This window comes from Petaurus breviceps, unplaced genomic scaffold (assembly GCF_028583685.1).
Source record: "Petaurus breviceps papuanus isolate PSGF00001 unplaced genomic scaffold, PetGlider_PUasm1.0 90919, whole genome shotgun sequence".
In the NCBI taxonomy this organism is placed as follows: Eukaryota; Metazoa; Chordata; class Mammalia; order Diprotodontia; family Petauridae; genus Petaurus; species Petaurus breviceps.
Genome location: NW_027187378.1, coordinates 5,630,957 through 5,653,460, shown reverse-complemented (window position 1 = coordinate 5,653,460; position 22,504 = coordinate 5,630,957). Strand labels below are relative to the sequence as shown.

Genomic DNA, 22,504 nt, shown 5'->3' with positions numbered 1-22,504 from the left:
GTAAAGCCTTTACTGATTCCCTTAACTAGAAAGGGGATTTTTGCCTAGAATTTTTTTGTGTCTAGAATTTTTTTTACCACCATTAGAATGTGAGTTTCTTAAGGGCAGGAAAGTATTCTTGCCTTTTTTTTTGTATCCCCAGTACTTGGCACAATGCCTAGCATATAAGTATTTAATAAATGTGTATTGACTAACTGATTGACTTGTTATTGATCGTTTCTGCTTTTTTATGTCATTATTACTTCCCATTAACTCCCCACATCATACCTCCTCCCTTGTACCAAAGAAGAAACAGTTAATCAAAACAAACTGATGCATTAACCCTGATATCATACATGACATTTTGTACCTATAGTCCACCACCTCTGTATTGAGGGAAGGGAAATGAATCCTTTGAAATGAAGACTGGTCCTGATAGTCACCTGAATTTTAATGTCTGTTAGTGTTGTCATTTACATTATTGTGGTGATTTTGTACGTTAATATTTTGATTTGCTATAGAAATGTAAGCTATTAATAGTAGGCATGTTGATTTCTTATTATTAAGTACATGATAGTAAATGAATAGGTAAAATTTAATTTTTAAAAAATTACTAATTTTTCATCTATTTGAATAGAGAAAAGAATATTTTGGAAGTATATTAATTCATTAAATTTTCCTCTTATTTTGGGACTCTTAGGCATTAGGATTTCTGTCTTCATATGGAATAGGAATGGAACATAACCAAGCTAAGGTAAGATCCTTCTATCTTTTCTAGAATAAATTTGATTTTAGGAAAAGATGTTGGATAAAGAGCCTGTTAAAAGGTCCAAAAGTAGAGCGAGAAAACAAATATATCATTTACTTTGCTATGGGCTACAGTATGTATTACAATGCTGATCATAAACATTAAGGAACTAGGTTTTCTTCCATCTTGTACTCCTTCCAAAAATCTTGATTTCTTGATCCTAGGCGCTGGTATATTATACTTTTGGAAGTGCTGGAGGAAGCATGATGTCCCAAATGATTTTGGTTTGTAATTGATATATTCTTATACCCCATTTCTTATAGTATAAATACAACAATTACTCTATGTCAAAACTTGAAGAATAATACATATTTTCTTATGTGTATTTTCAGGGGTACAGATATTTGTCGGGAATCAATGTTCTACAGAATTGTGAAATTGCACTTTTCCATTACAAGAATGTAGCAAATTATAGTGAGTAGATTACATTTTATTTTAAGACAGAAAACAAATGTGGAAAAAAAAACTATTTTGAAAAATCATCCTGGGGCAGCTAGGTGGCACAATAAATAGAGCACCGGCCCTGGAGTCAGGAAGACCTGAGTTGAAATTTGGCCTCAGACACTTGACACACTTACTAGCTGTGTGACTTTGGGCAAGTCACTTAACCCCAATTGCCCCAAATAGCAAAAAGAAAAGAAAAGAAAAAAATCATCCTTCTGGGCATGGTAGCAAAAGCCTGTAATCCCACCTACTGGGGAAGCTGAAGCTGGAATTCGTCAGACTCTGGAGTTCTGAGCAATGGTGGGCTATGCTGACCAGGTGTCCACACTAAGTTAAGCAGTAATATGATGAGCCCCTGTGATCAGGGGGCCTCCAGGTTCCCTAACCAGGGGCAAACTAGCTCAGGTGAGAAACAGAGTGAGTTCAAGTTCATATGCTAGTCAGGAGTGGGACTGAGCCATGAGTAGGCCCTGAATGTCCAACCTAGACAAGATGGTGATGCAGTCTTTAAACAAGAAATCATCTTAAGATAGCATAAATCCTATAATTGCATCATGTGATATATTAAAATGAGTCCATAACTTTAATTTGTAATATATTTCTATGTTTTCCAGCATCATTGCAGTAACTAAGAGTTTATAATTCTTTTAAAAACTGTTTTCTTGCAGTTTGAAATTACTATTCTCAGAACCACTTTTCATTTTCCTTAACATATATGCCCAGACAAATTTATCTTACTCATTCAGACTATGCTCTTTTATTAAATCAAAATGCTGAGTGCAACATTAAGCAGCTACAAGAAGATGATATAAGGGAATATGATAGAACAGAACTGATAGCACTATTCAAAGTTATAATTATATAAAATGTGATCATTGGTTGCAGCCTAATGGAAATATGCAGCACAAATTCAGATAATGCAGTTACTTCAGATCTTTTGTTTGCATTAATTGGGCTTTAATTAGAATATAGCTGTATTAAAATGTAAGCTCTTTGCAGGCAAGGTCTGTCTTGCTTTTTGCATTTGAACCCCCATTGCCTAGCACAGTGCCTGATATATAATAAGTATTTAATAAATGCCTTTTTCATGTACATTCAAGGGAGGCAAAAATTAAAAAGAACATTTGTAGACTTTCTTACTGTAAGAGAGGATAACTTGGGAAGTCTGAACGACCATATACACCTGTCATGCTCTTGATATACCAAGAATAAAGCCTAGGCTGCTACTGGTTCTTTAAATAATTTTATAAATTAAAGGTACTATGGCATACTTTAATCTTTGAAATTCTACTGGATCAAGTAGATAAGTTATACTGCTTGTTTTAATACTGAAAAAGATCCATGATTTCATTGGTATGGGCACTTCCACTATGAGCACAGTTCACAACCTTTCCACTGCTTAGTAGACTACTTCCTGAACTGCTGCAGCTAAAAGACATTTTATCACCTAATGGCCAAACTCTTAGTAATGAGAGTCTCCACATTTAGCGAGGAGGACAGACAGTCTGTCTCCAGGCTTATACTTGAAGGCTTTCCAGCTTGCTAGATGCTGCCAAAGGTTGTGTTCTACTGGCATAGACTCTGAGAACCCAGGGTCACCTTCAAGCCAAAGTGAGCCATCAGAGGAAGACTCGAGCCGGGAAAACAATTTAAGTAGTTCTATAGAATCCTCCTAAGGATTCGCTAAGAGTGGGAATAATTATTCTGGAACATATGACATGTTTACATTTCTGTTATCAAAACAGTGAATAATTCATCTTTGTGACTGTCAGAATATAAGGAAAATCCAGTGGGTGGGGAAATGTGACTACTTTTGAATCTAAAATGTTTTATATATATATACATATATATGTATATATATGATAATTTCATATGCAAATTGGCCCAACATTATTATAAATACTACTTATTTACATAAAACCTTATGAAAAATTCAAAATATGCATTTTGATTATATACGTACAAGCATATACATATTTCCAGGTTCATGGGGGTGCCAAAAGTTGGTCTCTAGGTAACCAAGATTTTACTATCCTTCCTTTTTTCAAAATCTGTATTCTTGATGGGAAGAGAAGGACATGTGTTGAAAAAGAATAAAATCAGAGATTTGGGAGAATATCCTGAGGAGAAACAGAAGGACTATAGAGAGAGGAGGAGGCAAGGACTTGAGTAGACATATTCCATTCCTGAGTTCAGTAGGGAAAGGTTGAATGAGAGAAAGGGAAAGAGAAGGAAAAAAGAAAGAGAAAAAGGAGAAAGAAGAAAAAGAAGAGAAGGACAAAGAGGGACTCAAAAGGAGAGGGAGGCAAAGGAAATTAGAGAAAGCAAAGGAAATTGGGTATGCTCATCAATGTACTAACAAAATGAGGAGAGTTGAATGCACCAGACACAAATAGAATGTTTGCTGGAAGAGTTTTTCAGCATATTTGATCAGGAGAGTTATAAGCAAGTAAGGCAAAGGACGTAAGACTATGCTTCCAGCAACACTGACCAGCATAAGAATGTGTGATGTTAGTCTTTCTACTGACTCAAGTAAATTTGATATACGGTCAAAATTCTGGCTGTCTCCCTCCTAGAAAAGGAGAGCTAAGAAAAGACTCTTTATTTTGTAGGTTGTCAGTGAGCATGCAATGTCCCTTAAAGAAAGGAGATAGATAGATATAAAAGACAAATGTAGGAAGCATCCCCAGATATTCCCCTACAATTTCTCATTTTATGAGAAATTTCATGGGTCAAAGTCAATCCTTTGAGGAGGTATGAGCTCAGCTGTCCTGGGTATTTGTTGTCTTGTTAACAATACAACGAAGATGTGGTTCAAAATTTATGAGCCTATACCCTTTGCTTGGAAGAATGCAATAAAGGGAAGAACTAAATTTTTGTTTCTATGTTCTCCACCACAGAGCTGAATCATTGGCAGCTCTCTAAAATTGTAAATCACAGAAAAGGTACTGATCTGCATGGAAGAGAGTTTCTCCTCACAGGGAGTTCCACTATGCCAATAAATTGACAGGTGAAAGGCATAGGTGATGTGCTTATTGAATTGATAAATGTCACAAAGTCAAGCCCACCAAGTCAACAACCATTTATGAACAACCTACTATGTGCTAGTCATGATGCTAAGCACTAAAGGCACATAGAAAGCCTCAGCACACCAGCACCAAAAAAAGAAAAAGGAAAGAATGTTTGCTTTCAAGGAGTGCACATAATAAGACAGGAAAAATTGGAGATATTCAACAGAGGAAAGGTACTAGCATTAAGGGGGACTAACAAGAGCTTCTTTCAAAGCTATAGCAGGCATAAGTAACGTTCAATGATAGACGTAGGATACAAAATGATCTTGACTGGCTAAAACATGGGACCAAATCTAACAAGATGAAATGAAGAAGGGATACATATAAAGGTTTATATTTGTGTCAAATCAATTTCACAAGTATAAAATGGGTGGAGTCATGGTAATACAGTTGTCTGAAAAGCTTTTGAGAGTTTTAAAGGATTGCAGGCTCTCTGTGAATCAACTGTGTGATATGGCAGCTCTATTAAGAAAGGTATAACATTATTTGAGAAAAGGGAGGTTTTATTTTAGTGTAGTTTTGGTTTGAGGTTTTTAAATTGGGTGAGTGGTAAACAAATGATGGTAACAAAGCTGTTTAAAAGCTCTTTACTGTTTAAAGACAGTAAGGAATAGAGGAAACTCAGTGGGGGCTACAAAGGAGCAGGACAACTTATAAAATAATGTTAAATGTATCAATTATATCATTTAAAAAAAAAAAAGTCAAGCTATTCACAGTAAAAATTTATGGTTTCGGGGCGGCCAGGTGGTGCAGTAAGTAAGAGCGCTGGCCCAAGAGTCAGGAGACGTGGGTTCGGTTCTGGCCTCAGATACTTAACACCCACACAAAATAACTGGCCATGTAACCTTGAGCAAAGTTACTTAATCCCTATTGCTTTAAAAAAATTATGGTTCATATGTAATCTTCTTTATGTTCTTTGCATGTAAAAATGTTTATAGTTTCTGGGTTTTTGTTAAGTACAGAATAACATAACATTTTTTTAAAACTTTTCAAATTTAAAAAATGGGCATAGTATCCAGAACCAAAAAGGGATGGTTCCACTGTACTTTGTCCTGCTCAAACCAGTTAGCAAGCATTTATTAAATGCCTAAAGTAGCCTACAAGCATTTTTTAAAAGCTTATTATGTGCCAGGCATTTTGCTGTCATATTGTCACTGACATGCATAAAGCTTGAGCAACATCTGCTGGCACACCTTCACAGAGGACAGAAAGACTTATCAGAAAGACCACGGGTCTTTCCCCTTCCTCTCTGGGGCTTGTGAGCTATGGTTTTGAGTGAATGTAGTTCCACAGAGTACCTAGAACTCATTTTATTGAGTACCTGAAGATGGAGTTCATCTGGATCAGGCAACTTGAACTCAGGAGAATGGCCAATGGAAATGTTCCTCCAGGATATTACACACCTGACACACACTCTGTGCCCACCTACAAATACTGTATTCAGTTCCAGTTACCTCCTTTTAGGAAGGATGTCGATATGTTCAAGAATGTTCATAGGAGGACAGCCAGGTCAGTCAAGAATCTTAAGATCGTGTCAGCTGGAGATTAGTTGAAGGAAATGAGGATGTTAAACTTACAAAAGAGAAGCCCAGAGCTACATGGTAGTTGCCTTGAGTATTTGAGCAATGTCATGCGGGGCAAAAGGGATAAAGCTTGTTCCGCTTGACTCTATAGGGTTGAACTAGGAGCAATTAGTAGACGTTACAGAAAGGTGGATTTAGATTTGATGTGAGCCAAAACTTCCTCATGATTTGAATGATCCAAAAGGGCAGTGGTTTGTTTTGGGAAGTAGTGAGTTGCTTCTCACTAAAGATCCTCATGCAAAAGCTAGCTGACCACTTAGTGCAGCACTTTTGTATATTACTGCAGGCTGATTATATTTGTTTTGTTAGCCAAAACAGCATACTGCTGACTTATATTGAGAATGTTATCCATTGATCTTCAGATAAGCTACTATCTAGCCTTAACCCCACCCCAATTTTTTTTTATTTAAAAAAATAGCTAGCCTTAACTCCTCTCCCAAACCCATTCTGCATGTGTGGAGTTGGTCAGGGAACCAACATATGATACTTTGCATTTATCCCTATTAAGTTTTATCTTATTAGATTCAGTCCAAAGTTCTTGATTTGGGGGGGACTGTCTTGTCTTTGCTATCTAATGTGTGCCATCTTCAAATCTGATAAGCATGCCATTTATACCTTTATACAAATTATTGATAAAAAATTTTAAACAGCATAGGGCCAAGCCCATTTCCCTGGACCCATCTAGAGACCTCTAACTATTAACGACTGTTAATGATTATTCTCAAGGGCCAACCATTTAATCAGTCCCAAATTTCTCTAAAATGTACTCTTGCCTAACCAACATTTCTATAATATTCATAAGAATATAATGCGATACTTATGAAAAAGTTTTGCTAAATTAGGAGAGCAAGGAATAGTTTTACCTGTCAGATCTATGGAGAAGGGAACATTAGAAAATGCAAAATGGCTAATTTTGAGAAGGAAAGCAGAAAGCTTGGAAATGATGTGTACAGCCAATGTTTCTGATAAAGGCTTCATTTCTCAAATATAAAGAGAACTGTATCACATTTATAAAAAAATACAATTCACTCCCAAATTGATAAATGGCCAAAGGATATGAATAGGCAGTTTTCAAAGAAATTAAAGCTATCTATATCACATGAAAAATGTTCTAAATCATTATTGATTAGAGAAATGCAAATCTAAACAACTCTGAGGTGCTCCCTCACACCTCTCAGATTGGCTAATATGAAAGAAAAGGAAAATTATAAATGTTGGAGAGAACGTGGGAAAATTGGAACACCAATGCATTGTTGATGAAGTTGTGAACTGATCCAACCATTCTGGAGAACAATTTGGAACTTTATCTAAAGAGCTATAAAACTGTGCATACCCTTTGATCCAGCAATACCACCACTAGGTCTATATCCCAAAGAGATCATAAAAAAGAAAAAAGGACTCACATGTACAAAAAATATTTATAGCAGCTCTTTTTATGGTGGCAAAGAATTGGAAATTGAGGGGATGGCCAACAATTGGAGAATGGCTAAACAAGCTGTGGTATATGAATGTAATGGAATACTATTATGCTATAAGAAATGGTGAGCAGGCAGATATCAGAAAAGCCTGGAAAGATTTACATGAACCGATGCTGAGTGAAGTGAGCAGAACCAGCAGAACAATGTACAAAGCAACAGCAACAGTATATGATGATCAACTATGAAAACCTTAGTTCCTCTCAGTAATACAATGATCTAAAACAATTCCAAAAGACTCATGATAGAAAATGCTATCCACATCTAGAGAAAGAATTATGGAGTCTGAATGCACATCAAAACATACTATTTTCACTTTTTTGTTGTTTTTTTCTTTCTTATAGTTTTTTTCCCTTTTGTTCTGATTCTTCTTTCACAATGTGACTAATGTGGAATGATGTTTAACATGATTGAACATGTAAAACCTATATGATATTGCCTGCCATCTTGGGGCAGGAGGAGGGTAGGGAGAAAAATTTGATATTCAAAATCTTATAAAATTGAATGTTGAAAATAATTTTACATGTAATTAGAAAAAATAAAATATTATTAAGTGGGGAAAAAAATAAAATGTTCTGTTAAAATATAGCTAAAATTTTATTTATGGCATTCCCCTAATCTATCAGTCTGGTAACCTTATTTTAAAAAAATGAAATGGGTTTAGTCTTGCATGACATACTCTTGATAACTCTTTATCACTGCTTCTATTTCTAAATGTTCACTATCCATTCTTTTACTTAGAGAATATTTGCATGTCTTTCATTCTTTGCTTTTTTTGAAAATCAGGACATCATTCATCCTTTTCTAACCCCAGGCTACATTTCCTATTCTCCATGACATTTTAGAAATCACTGATGGGGATCAGCAATCACAAATGTGAATCCTTTATGTCCTTTTGGATGTTATTTATCTGTACCTACTGAATTGAACTCATCAAGCACAGCTAGGTTGTGTCTCTTTGGGTTCAACTCCTCCCTATTATTTTTGTTCTATCTTTTCCCTTCCAGAGATATGTAGTGATATGGTTGTTTGTATAAGATGAAATTCAATTTGAATAAATAAGTATTAAGAGTCCATTAAGGTCCACACATTTGATGATCTAGAAAGTTGGAAATAAATAATTAGGCTCTTTGTATGTCTGTTTTAAAGAAATATGCAAGAATAACTAAATTTAAAATAATGGCAATTATATATACTCAGCAGCCTCTTCTGCTTTAGTTAGTCAACCAGGTGTTTGTGTAATTTAAGAATGATCTGCATAGCATTGTACTTTCTACTGTGATCATTCTCATATATATACTTGATAATTCCTGGGTATGTTTCTATTCACAGTTGCTGATAAATTGGAAAAAAATGAAGGTGTCACCGTGGAAAAAGTTACACTAGCTGAGAGACCTGAAAATCTGAGTTCTAATAGTGAGATTCTGGATTGGGATGTATACCAATACTATAAATTTTTGGCAGAAAGAGGAGATATTCAGATACAGGTAATGTATACAAATGAACTTCCACTTTAAGGACATGCAAAATAACAAGGGGATTGATTAACCACCCACCTACCCGAGTGCAGAAGGGAAAGGTGTATCCTTTTCTATCCCACTTCTGTTTTATCCAATGGCTTTCCTTAGCTTGTCTCCTACAAAACAACCTCCCTGAGGCTACAAGCATGACTATAATAAAAATTGCAGAGTTATTTGCATTCCATTATTCCAAGTAAGCATTTCTTTTGGAAAAAAAATTATTTTTTAGAGAAAAAAATAAAAGGCATCAGTAAGCATTCTCCTTCATTTAAATAGACTTAAGAAGGACCCATGATCAATATATTTTAGGGAATGATGTTTTAAAGTCATCTCAGTGGAATTCATGAGGTCAATTTAACCCCTCTTGTATAAGAACCTAGTTGCCACATCTTAGCACACCACCATACTGTCAGGACTGAAGAGCTATGGCCATCAAGAGACAATTGTTGATGTATTTAGAAAAGCACAGTTCCTCTGCTCCGAAAAAGATGCCGAAGCTAAGTAGTTTTATGCTGTCTTCTGAGATACACAAAATGCAAGGAAAATGGTGAATCCCTGAAGAATCCAAATACCATAGCAACATTATGCATAACTGATTGTTTTTTCTGTGTTCATGAAAACTGAGTGTTGCCGAAATAAACACTTCAATCATTAATCCTTAGGTATCTCTCGGACAATTACATCTCACAGGACGAAAAGGACTGGAACAGGATTTCTATGTAGGTATAGACACAATTCAGCCTTAAAAACTGAATGAGGTGTACTATTAATCTTAGTAGAGTTGTAGATGAGTTTGCTTGTAGGGCAAGGAGCATTGATTGGGGTTGGGGGTAGAAATTAGAAGCACGTTAGCTCCACTACTTTTTAAGAGACACAAATCACCCACGAGTAACCTTCCTACCTCTTCTAGTTGGCATTCTCAAAGATGTGATATATGAAGCAAGGAATGATGTGGGGACTGAAAAGAGGAGTGCTCAGGGCTTATTTGGTGGAAAGAAAGAATTGGCCTTTTTATTTCTCACCTCTAGCCCCGAAGGGTCTGGTACCTAAGTTTAAAAAAGATCTAACCTCCCATCCTACCCTAGATTGTTGCTGCTATCTACATTACTGATTGGTAGCATAACTAGACAGGCAGCTCCTTATGCACAAAAAGGTGGCTATACTGGCCCTACCCACCTGTGCCAGGTAATATGATGCATGCATCCCTGTACTCATCCTGCTCTGGGGATTTGGCCTGGTTGTGGGTGTGAGCCTGTATTTAGTACTAAAGCAATTAACTTAGAGCATAATTAAAAATATTATTAAAATTTTTTACGTATTTTCAAAGCACCTTTGTCATTTTTATTAACCAGTCTTCACTTTATTCCTGTGAGATTGGGAAAATAATTAACACTTTACATTTATTGAAAGAAAAATATATTGTTCATGGAAAGGTCTTCTACAGAAGGTGTCAAATGACAGAAACATTAGAAAGAGCTTAGTAATGTTATGAGAATCCAAATCTTATTCTGGGGGAATGAAATAAATATTTTTTAATTTAAATAAGTTTCATTGATGACTTTGTTTTTATGTCATTGGTTTCTGGGTATACCCCTCCCTCCAAACCAGAATTGAATCCACTCAACAGGGGTTTCTTAAATGATATTTTTATAACACTTACCATTTTGATTCATGCCACAGCCTCTCTCAAAGGACCACATACCCATTTTCTGTGTATTCTAAATTTTCTATTACTAAGTAATAAAAATAGCTATTCAGTAAGGAATTCTATTTAAAAGAAAAATCAGCTAGCCCTTTTTGGGGATCTCAATTTATTTTTTATGATCTATTTTTATTTTAATACTGAGGTTTAGGTTTTATGTGAGATAACAGTGAAGACTGAGTAAGCCTCATACAAATAAAGGTCATTTCATAAAATGTAATGAAGTTGCTAGCCTGTGTGATCTGAGATGGATGTATTATAGAGTTCTTTGAATTTTTACACATCTCATAATCATTGTTTTAGCTTCTTGTGTTAGGAATTCTAGAACCTTGTTGCCACTGCATTGGGCTTCTTACAGTGAATTAAAAGTCCAAGGCTATAATGGCTTTCTTCACATTAGTCTCTGGAGAAAAACAAAATTTTTGATCAATAAATAGTGATAATTTCACATTTCCCATTAATAGTGAACCTTGATTCAATACCTCTCTCCCTCCTTATCTAAAATCACCCATGCCTAATCTGTAAGGGGGTAGGGAGAGGGAAAGGAATCTTCAAGATTTCTTAGATAAAAAATTGTCCCATCTAAGTGCTGCAGGACAAATGTGGCATTGTGGCAAAATGGAAAAATAATTGGTCTTGAAGTCAGAATTCTTGGGTGCAAAGCTCAACTCTGACCATTACTATGTGACCTTGAGAGATTGATTTTTTTTAATAAATGGCAGTCAAGATTTGAACCCAGAAACCCTGACCACAGATTTTCTTTCTCCTACACCACATTGCTCCCTCATAAAGTAAGTCTCAGTCAGTTGATTTGCCTCAGAATTGTAGCTGTTCCAGAAGCAAAACTTCAGTCATTCATTAGGCAACTATCCCCAGCACAAACTCCTGGAGCTCTCTCCAAGGGATGACCTCTCCAGTTACAGAAACACTCGCCTATCCATGAATGGAGGGGGTTCTTTGGGCTAGCTAGAACCTCTCAGAATACCAAGTAACTTCATGTAACCATCATTTAAGGTATTCTGACTAATTGACCCAGCTCACTTACTATTTTTTAGACATTGCCTTAATTCTTAAGAGGGGGAATGAAGTCAAAGGGGACTTTTAAAATATTTTTTAAATAAAAATCTGTGCAATTTTGATTGTATTATCTTGAATTTTCTACATAGAATATTAATATTATTTATACTTAGAAATATGTACACAGGCTCAGAATTAACTATTGGCAGATACATTTTGGGTGTCCATTAGTAAAATCAAAGGGGAAGGATTAGAGTAGATAGCAGGAAGAAGCACTACCAGATTTTCCAACAAAGTTTCCTTCCCTCCCCCACGCCAACAAAGAAAGCAGAAGCAAAGCACTATAGGTACTTCAGTCACGTCAAGTGAGTAAGCTACTCCCTGGGGGTAAATTAGGTATTTTGGAGAGATTCAACAACTTCTTTGGGCCTCTAGGGGCACATCATTTTTAAAACAACTCCTCAAAGGTTTAATTTGTGTCAAAGGGAAGAGTTTACTGTGTTATAAAGGCTTGGGTGCATTCTTTCTTCCTCTAAATAGTTGCTTTAGAGAGAGATATATTGCAGGGTATTTGTAATGTAGTAGCTAGAAGAGTAACCTGGGAGTCAGGAGACCTGGGTTCTGGCTTCAGTTCTGATGCTAACTTGATGCTCATAATTCTGAGCAAATCCCTCCCGCACTTCTGGGCCTCAATTTTTAAATGAGAGAGTTTGACTCTATGATCTATAAGGATCTGTCCAGATCTAGATTCTATGATTTATTTTATGAAAGACCAACTTTCAAAAGTTATCTTACTATGAATAGCTTCATAATTTAAAAAGAATCTAATGTGGAAAATTATACACTATGATAAATTTTCTTAGTTTAGGTTTGGATATTACATAGCATCCTCTTTACATACTTAAGGGAAGGAATTAAGTAATTTAATAACTCTTTGAGGAAGGGGGAAGGAAAAAGCATTTCTTTAGCTCTTGCTATGTTCTAGGCACCGGGCATACAAGTACAAATCAAACTCAACTTTTCCATAGCTCTTAAATGTGGCAGGAACATAGATTTAGTAATGGAAGGGACTTTTTAGGCCATCTAGTCCATTCCTCTCTTTTTACATTTGAGAAAACTGAGGCCCAGATGGCTTAAATGACATGTTCAAAGTAACACAGGTTGCAGGTATTAGAACCACAGATCTTCTGCCTCCAAGTTCAGCACAGTCAACCATATTACTTTCCAATTCTCTAGTCCAGTGTTCTAAGTCTTCTACAATGTAGGCCCAAATTACTTCTCCAGGTTTGTCTTACATCACTCTCCCTATACCTATAGCCAATACCCTAGCCAAACTGTACTATTTAATGTTTTATATGCTTAATTTGTTTTTCTCTTTTTATGAAACTGTTTATACTGTTCACTCTTATCTACTATGCTCTTTGTGAGTCCCCAGTCCCCACCACCTGTTTCTTTTGAAACATTATCCATACGGAAAGGCTATGTTCAAATCGTTCATGAAGCCTTCCCTAATGACCACAGTCTACTGTAAGTTGATCTCTCATCCCTGTGAAATCTTAAAGTAACTTTTCTATACTCCGGGAGGATGTCTGTGACACGCTTCAAGCTATAGCTAACTATGTACATCTTGCTCTCCTGGTGGATTTTAAATTGGTTTAGGCTGGCATCAGGTCTGTGTCACTAATTTGTATGCCCTGCACATCTAGCACATAATAACCCCCCGATAAATATTTGTGGTTTGAATGAATGACAGTTGTAATATGAACAGAGGTCATCGAGGTGTAATGGAGAAAAAATAAAGAACTTGAAGTCAGGAAGAACGGAGTTCAAACCCTGCCTTTGACACTTTCTACTTGTATGACCGTGGCAAACCACCTAATACCTCTAAGCCTCAATTTCTCATCTGTAAAATGCTCTTAAGTAATATCTAAAGCACTTGCTTGAAGAAGTTCCTATGAAATAATGTATTTAAAGCATATATTATTATTATTAAGACATTTACTCCCATGATACTTTGTGCCTGCTTAAATTCAATAAATAGGAACCAGGAAAGTATTCTTTTTTTTTTTCTTTTTGGAGGGCAATTGGGGTTAAGTGACTCACCCAAGTTCACTAAGCTAGTTTGTGTGTGTGTGTGTGTGTGTGTGTGTGTGTGTGTGTGTTAAGTGTCTGAGGCCAGATTTAAACTCAGGTCCTCCTGACTCCAGGGCCAGTGCTCTATTCACTGTGCCACCTAGCCACCCCAAGGAAAGTATTCTGAGATAAGACATTAGTTAATATGCCTGTGGGCAATTCCTGTTTAACAAAATTATATGCATTAGCTCTTTATGCTTCTTTTGGGAGAGGAACAAAAACTTACCTCTGCCTCACCTCTGCCCTTGAATATGAGTAACAAAATGCTAGTATCCCACAAAACAGGTATTAAGGAACTGTCCAATTTTGATTACTATAGCTGTTCTCTTTGATTATTCCAAGTAGACCATCATAAAGACCTTTCTGACAGAGGAGAAGAGACTCAGTGTATATCCAGTCTAGCCCTGGTTCATTTGGGACCCCATTCAATTTATGTTCAATCCCTGTTGTGCATCAGGTGTGTTGCCCCCATCTCTGACTCTCTCTAGTTTCATTTAAAAAGGAATTGGTGTCAGATTCATGTCAACTAGAAGACCTAATTTCAATTACTAGTACTTCATTTTGTAGTGGAAAAGAGGACTGGATATATAGTCTAAGGGCATGGTATTGAATCTCAGATCTCTTACTTACTGCAAGTGTGACCTTGGGAGGCCACTTTGACTCCATGGATTAGTTTATTCCTCTTTAATATAAGGATGTTAGACTAATTGACTTCGAAGGTCCCTATGGCCTCAACTAATTAGCAAAGAAAACCATGTAGCTGTGTCTACTTTGAGTGATTCTTCATCATTATAGGTCATAAACAATTCAAAAGATTTCCATAGTCACCCATTGTTGACACAGACTTATGAAATAGGGATACAAAGGTGTCAAATGATTGTCATTCCAAAGGTTCAAGATTTCCAATCCATAAATACATTATTTTACCCTTTACACATCTGGGTGCCTCTATCCAATTACGGAAAGTATCTATTCTAGATCAGCAAAGCAAATTCTCATTTCTTGTAGGAATTAATTTTCATCCTTCTTAAATCAATAAGAGGTGGTCAAGCATATACTTTATTATCTTTTCACAGATAGCAATATTTGTTCCTATAAACGTTTAACATATACTCCCACAATAGCCATTTGTATCATCAAAAGCAAAAACTCAGTTTAATTAGTCATTTTCTTGAGCATATTTGTGAATGTCAGTGATATTGTTTCCTTCCTCCTTAGAAAGCATTATACTACTTCTTGAAGGCGGCCAAGGCAGGAAGTGCAAATGCCATGGCATTTCTGGGAAAGGTACATATTTCCTTTTGATTAATCCCAAAATTGATTTTGATCAAATTTTATTGTGACACCTCAGGGGTGAACTAGAATCCCTATGAGAAAATAATAATATATAGAAGCAAATGAACAGCTGTGTTGCAATGAGGTTTTATGGGAACTAATAGACATAAAAAGGTCTAAGATGAAAAGTACATTAATCCCATATTATGGAGGACATCATTAAATCCATTTATTCAGGAAAATCCTGGTCTTTGGAAAGCAGTTTGTGACCTAATAGGTAGGAAAAGAACTGTGTAGGTCATCTGGTAAAGTAGTCCTCTACTCATGCAATGATAAACTCCAGTATAAAAGGAATCCATCACCTGTGGGTCTTAATAAGCAAGTTAGGATTCCCCTCCAACTCTAGATGCTCCTCTGAGACTACACTATGTTCCCCCCCCCCCAAACACACACACAATCTATGTCTCTCTTTTAATTCTCTTGGATCAGAATGCAGATCCGGGCTCACCAAAGTCAATAGAGTCAATAGCTCCTAATTTGAATTTCCCAAAGGTAGATATGTTGCTATTGTTTTGGGATTGTGTCGTTGTCTTCCTCTTTTCTTTCTCTCTCCATTACAGAACTCTTCCAATTTCCCTCTTGTGCCTGCCAATCTGTCCGCCAATAGGTGACCAACTCTAAATTTTCTGTACCAATTTTTCTTAGTAACCATGAGCACATGCCTGCCTTTCTCATACATTCAGGGTTGATAAACTCAGGCACCAGAGTGTTGAGGGACATTAATGTCCATACTGAAGTTTAGGGAAGGAGAGGAAGACACTCAGGTACTGAGTTTCTTGAGAAATGAGGGAGGTAGATGGAGGTAGGTGGATATAACTACAACAAGAATTTGGATTTAATGAACCTCAAAGAAAGATTGCTGAGTGGCAGTGGCAAGGAGACAGAATACGAGAGTGGTATGTCCTCTTGGTAGAATAAGAAATGCTTCAGAAGCTATGCAAGGAAGAAAAAGATGAATGAAAAAATCATTAAGAGCTATGTGCCAGGTACGATGCTAGGCATGGGGAATACAAATATCATAGCAAAGATAGTCCCTGACCTCGAGGAGTTAATATTCTAATAGGAAGAGGCAACACACACATTCTACAGGGAAGTGGTGGTCAGTGAAGGATATTTTGGTATGGAAAGTTTATAGGGATAGAGAATGAAGCCAAAGCAAACAAGACAAACACACACTTTCCAGCAGCAGTGGCTGTGTGGATTTCATTATATTTCCAGAACTGAGTGGCAGAAGTATAAAAGGTACATCCATCGCAGCAAGGCAGCTGGTGAAATGATGTCCAGGAAGCAAAATGAAGCATCCCTGGGGTTGGCCTAAATCTGCTGGGCTGGGCGAGGTATCCACCAATCAGAACAACAAAAGATCTAGTACACGAGTCAAAGAACTGAAAAGGGTGAAGTCATACAGAGTGTGATCTCTGGCATAGGAGGCAAGGCATCCGAAGATGTCCAGAAAGTTAAGTGAAGCATAACCTTGAGACAACAGACCATTGTAAGACAATCACTAGTATGCGCAGCCAGTTTTCCGAAGTGGGAGTTTGGGAGCTAAAAGGCCCAAGTGCTCCGCAGCATGGTTTCTGGTGTAGGCAGCAAGGTAGTTAGCCAGGAATGCTGTGTCTCCTGGGAAGAGCCAAGTTTCAATTAGAAAAAGAAGATGGGAAGGGTGTGGAGTGAAAAGATCCATGATAAAAGAGAATTTGTCACCAAGAGAGGAGAGGCTTCAGAGGGTACCATGGAATGGGAGGGCAGAATAGGATATGGGGTTGTGGAGGCACCAAACATGAGACAGGTGAAGATGAGAATACAGGGAAGATTTGGATGGGGAAGATATTTTTGCCTTAGCATATGTTGACTCTGAATCATGAAAGACAAAGGGAAATGAAGCTGGAATTGCCATTGCATGGGGAATGACAGGTTAATTGAAAGGTACCACCAACTCTCTTGGGGTCCTGGGATGACTGCATATGGAATCTGTGAGTATTCTTAGTACTTCTATCTTTCAAAAGCTGCAGACCTCTTATAGTTCAGAGACTCTGCCAGGGAAAGAAAAATAAGTTAATAACTAAGTCTGTAGATGCTGGACTGGAATCGTGTTCTGCACACATCCCAGGATGGTAGGGAATGAGGCATAGCAAGGAAATGCTGCGTGTGATGCCATCCCTAACATCCCAATCCCCTAGTCTCTGGAAGGCACTCTCTTTCTCGCCCCCATTGGTATGCCGAACCTCAGGATCTGAAGGAAATAGTTTAAAATCAAATGATTTCAAGCAGACCTAAGTGCCCAGAGGCTGAAGCTCACACCCAAATGAATGTGATACCCCTTTAGAGCTGGTCCTCTCATTTCTCTGGCTCCCAGAAGTCAGGCTCCTCATGATTTTAAGTCCCGAGTGGTAGAAGAAAAAATCTGAAGGAACTGTGTACTGTTAAAGGCACCTCGTTTTAGGAAAGGCTGTTGTTGTTCATCCTTTATTCTCAAAGAGAACCAATGACTTCAGGAGAGTGACGTCTTGACTTGCAAGTATTGGATTGAAGTGAGGCAGGGCTGTGCAAAGTCATCAACCTCACTCTCTCCTCCAGAGTCAGAACTGAGTCCAGTGGTAAGACAGAGGTCTAGATGACTGGAGATGGCCCCAGATGCAATGGGAGACCCTGACCTTTTTAAGCTAAGGTCTTTCCCAGGTTTCAGTTTGTCTGAGGGCAACACCCATTCAGTGATGAAAGGCTAGGTTATAACTGAGGTGAAAGATGGCCGAGATTGACTTTATAAAAGAATCATCTGGGAGGGGAAGACCCTCAGAGTTTCTGGCCAGAACAGAAATAATTGCTTTTTACAAAGGATATTGATAAGCTGGAGAGAGAGTCCAAGGAGAGACAACCAAGATATTGAGGGGACTGCAATATTAATCCCAATTTTAAGAAAGTGGGATATTTATCTAGGAAAAGAGAAGTCTTATCAGGGTCATGATAGCTGTCTTCAAGTATTTGCAGGGCTGTTGTGCTAAAGGAAATTAGATTTGCTATGTTTGATATCAGAAGATGGAACTAGGAATAAATGAAGAGTAAAGCAGCAGAGAGACAGATTTGAGCTTTATGTAAGAAAAGACTTCCTAAGAATTAATGATGTCCAAAAGCAAAATGTACTACTTTCAGAGGTTTCCCTCTACTAGAGGTTTTCAGATAGAGGCTGGATGACCATCGGTTGGAAATGTTGTGGAAAGGATTCTTGTTCAAGTACATCTAGGTGGCACAGTGGATAGAATGTTAGAGCTGGAATCAGGATAACAGTTCAAATCCTGCCCCAGGCATTTATTAGCTCTGTGACCCTGTGCAAGTCACTTAACCTCTGCCTCAGTTTCCTCATCTGTAAGATGGGCATAATAGCAACAACTACCCCCTAAGTTATTGTGAGGATAAAATGAGACAATATTTGTAAAGGGCTTTGCAAACCTTAAAAGCACTATATTGGGGCGGCCAGGTAGCACAGCGAGTAAGAGCACCGGCTCCAGTGTCGGGATGACCTGGATCAAATCTGGGCTCAGATACTCAGCACCACACCCAGAAATAACTGGCCATGTAACCTTGAGCAAGTTACTTAACCCCAATTGCTTTTTTAAAAAAGCACTATATTAATGTTAGCTATGTTATTATAACTACTATTAGATACAGACTGGACTAGATAATCTCCAAGATTCCTCCCACATGTAAAATGGTGTAATTCTGTAGGAAAAGCTGAAGTGTGCCAGGATCAAAAAGGAAGCACCTATCTAATTCACTGCTCTGCCATCAGGAAAGATCACTTGCAAACATCCCCTATAGATTCAATAGTGTCCTCCCTTACATTTACTCTCCTGTGTTTTTCCTAGATGTATTTAGAAGGCAATCCTGCAGTACCGCAAAATAATGCCACTGCTTTTAAATACTTTTCCATGGCTGCTAATAAGGTATGTGATCCAACATATCACTATGAAAATGTAAAATGTTTCATTTTCATAAATGATGAACTAATATAGTAGAGGTGAGCCCAAACCCCAGGCAATTTACTGACAATGGATGAGTTTTGTAATTGTAGGGGACTAAGATAGTACTGACAATATTAATGTTGGCAAAAGCTATTCTCACCCCTCTAATAATTATAACTTGGAACTCTATAAGACATCACTTTATAACTCTTTAAGACGATATTGCACACCAGCTGCTGATCTGCTTTGGAAGAGGGAGCTTACTTCCCAGGAGTTTTCCTGCACAGATGAAATCACAGGTCCGGAGCAAAAAAAAACAAAAAAAAACCATTTTTTTTAGCATTTTAGGACTTAAAAATACTTTCCTTTCAATACCCTTGGGGCAACTAGGTGACACAGGTGGATAGAGCTCCCACCTTGGAGTCAGGAACACCTGAGTTCAAATGTGGCCTCCGACACTTACTAGATATGTGACCCTAGGCAAGTCACTTACCACTATTTGCATCCATTTTCTCATCTGTAAAATGAGCTGGAGAAACAAATGGCAAAGTGTTCCTGTTATCTTTGCCAAGAAAACCCCAAATGGGGTCACAGAGTCAGACAGGACTGAAACAATTTAACAACATCATCATCCCTGGGACATAGGTAGTACAAGCATTCATATCCCCATTTTAAATGAGGAAAACTGAGACTGGGAGTAGAGGCCACTAGGTGGTATGCCTGGAGTCAGGAAGACCTGAGTTTAAATCTAGCCCTGGATACTTGCTAGCTGTGTGACCCTAGGTAAGTCATTTAGCTGCTATCAGCTTCAGTTTCCTTACTGTAAAATGGGGATAACTGCAGTACCCTTCTTCTAGTGTTGTTGTGAGAATTAAATGAGATAACAATTCGTAAAATGCTGAGATATAGTAGGTGCCATATAAATGCTTATTCCCTATTCACTTACTTTCCCTTCAAGTAGCATAGTTAATATTGAAGCCTAGAGGAAAATGCTCAGTAAATTCAAAAGTGCTATGGGAAAGTGAATTTTTATTGGGGGGAGAGGAGAAGAACTCTTGCTTTATTGCTAATAAAAGCAGATGATAAAAGTCCAAGGTACACCTTCAATCTGAGCACTGAAAACTAGAAGGAAACTTAAAGGTGCTTTAGCCCAACCCTTCATTTTATGGATAAGGAAAATAAATTTTGGAGAGGGCAAAATACTTGCCCAACTTCCTAGATGTAGTGAGTAGCTTTTAAAATTTAAATCTAGGTCACTGGACTCCAATTCCTGTGTTTTTTCCACTATACCTTCCTCATCAGCAATGGGACAAGCAAAAAATCTCAACTTTTCCCTTTACCTGTGCAGGAGAATAGTCTTCTGTCTTAGAGTACCAGAATCAGGAAATGTAAAGAAGAGGGTGGGGTTCTAATGACCCAAACCATATAATTGCATAAATACAACATTTCTAACATCCATAATCTAGAGTTTTTGCTGTTGTTATTGAGTTGTTTTCAGTCATGTCCAACTCTTCATGATCCCATTTGAGGTTTTCTTGGCAAAGATGCTGGAATAGTTTGCCATTTCTTTCTCCAGCTCTACAGATGAGGAAACTGAGGCAAACATGGTTAAGTGACTTGCCCAGGGTCATACAGCTAGTAAATGTCTGAGAATGGATTTGAACTCAGGAAAATGAGTCTTCCTGACTCTAGGCCTGACACTGTCTATCCACTAAGCCACCTAGCTGCCCATAATCCTAAAGTTTGTGAACAGCTATGTTAAATCTTCTAGTTTTACATAACATGAAATATTTTATTCCCTAAGAATTGCAATCTGTAATACTGACCAGAAATATATTCTCAAGATGGGATAATAATATGACGTATAAAGCATTCTTATTTTAGTAAAATCTACTTAAATCTGCAGTTATTATGGCACAAATTACTTGAGAATACTATATAAAGCTTTCTTCTATATGGTATAGTGGATGGTGTACTGGACTTTGGAGTCAAGAACTAGGCTGAAATGTCAACTCAGGAACTTACTATGTGACTCTGGGAAAGTCATTTAACTTCTCTGGGCACCATTTTTTTCATATGTAAAATGAAGGTGGCTGGTGTCAATGACTTTTAATGGCCCTACTAGTTCTAAATCTATGATCTTAAGATCTTCCTTACTTCAATGCTTCAAGGATATATGAGTTCATCCATGTGAGTACTTCCTTTTCCAATGTAAGTTACAACCCTCCATGCCCAAGTAGACAATTTGGTGGAGTAGCCAATAAACAGCATAGCCCTGTGGCCTCCTAATGATAAGCCTGCCTGAACTTAGTGGCTCAGTGGACAGAGTGCTGGGCCTAGAGTCCGAAAGGCCTGAATTCAAATCCAGTCTCAGATATTAATTACCCGTGTGTCCCTGGGAAAATCACTTAACTGCTTTCTGCCTTAGTTTCCTCAACCTTAAAATAAGGGTTATAATAGCACCTATATCCCAGAGTTGTTGAGAAAATCAAATGAGACCATATTTGTAAAGCAATTAGCACAGAGCCTGACACATAGTAGGTATTTAATAAATGCTTGTTCCCTCCATGCCCCATTTTGAAGAACATAACCTGCTGCTCAGTCTATATTTTAAATCTTTCCAACTGGCTAGGACCTTCCAGAGCCCATGCTACTCTGGCATTGCTTCTGAGAAGCCTGGGTCACCTCCTTGTCATGATGAGGCATCATAAGACAGTTTTAATGGAGCTCCTCCATTTAAATTTCTATCATAATTATTGCTATACTAGTTATATAATTATTTTATTATTATTATTTATATGATCATTATATTTTAATTTATATAATTATTGCTCAATATATTTATATATCTGATGATGGTGAAAGGATGAAAGAGTCTAAAAAAGGGAGAAGAAAAAAGGGAAAGAGATAGTATAGTTGGGCAGGAGATCTGATGGAATCTGAGAAACAGTACAGTTTCATCCACCCCAAATAATTTCAGAGCTGTGGTTGGTTGTATAAACTATTCTCAAGCCCAAACTATTCTGTGAATTGGGATCAGCAATTATCTGGGACTTCATGTAATCTAAACTGACACTAAGCTCCCCACCTTTATACCCAAATGAAATATTAAGCCATTCTTTCAGTAAATTAATCTTTATGATAGTAGATAGGTATTGCCAAGGATGGATTCATTAACCTGATGCTTTATTAGACTTGGATTTCTTGGCAAAGATACTGGAATGGTTTGTCATTTCCTTCTTCAGCTCATTTTACAGATGAGAAACTGAGGCAAACAGAATTAAGTAACTTGCCTGGGGTGGGGGGGGGTGGATCACACAGCTAGTAAGTGTCTGAGGCCAGATTTGAACAAATGAACACGAGTCTTTCTAGTCCCATGCTCAATGCTCTATTACATCACCTGGTTGCCCCTTCTTTACCTTTAATACCTTGAATTTATATTTACATGTGTCCGCGCCCCAATGCAAATCTATATAAG

General features: G+C 37.4%; 1 protein-coding gene across 1 annotated transcript in view; it reads left to right on the top strand.

Moving 5' to 3' along the window:
- The window catches only part of SEL1L2 (SEL1L2 adaptor subunit of SYVN1 ubiquitin ligase), a 120,260-nt gene that overhangs the window by 60,356 nt on the left and 37,400 nt on the right, over nt 1–22,504 (top strand). Inside the window, exons 5-11 of the mRNA XM_069075958.1 lie at nt 680–733; nt 952–1,011; nt 1,120–1,201; nt 8,693–8,847; nt 9,543–9,599; nt 14,951–15,019; nt 18,931–19,008. Of these exons, the coding sequence (XP_068932059.1) occupies nt 680–733; nt 952–1,011; nt 1,120–1,201; nt 8,693–8,847; nt 9,543–9,599; nt 14,951–15,019; nt 18,931–19,008 (555 nt within the window). The remainder of the gene's footprint in view (nt 1–679; nt 734–951; nt 1,012–1,119; nt 1,202–8,692; nt 8,848–9,542; nt 9,600–14,950; nt 15,020–18,930; nt 19,009–22,504) is intronic.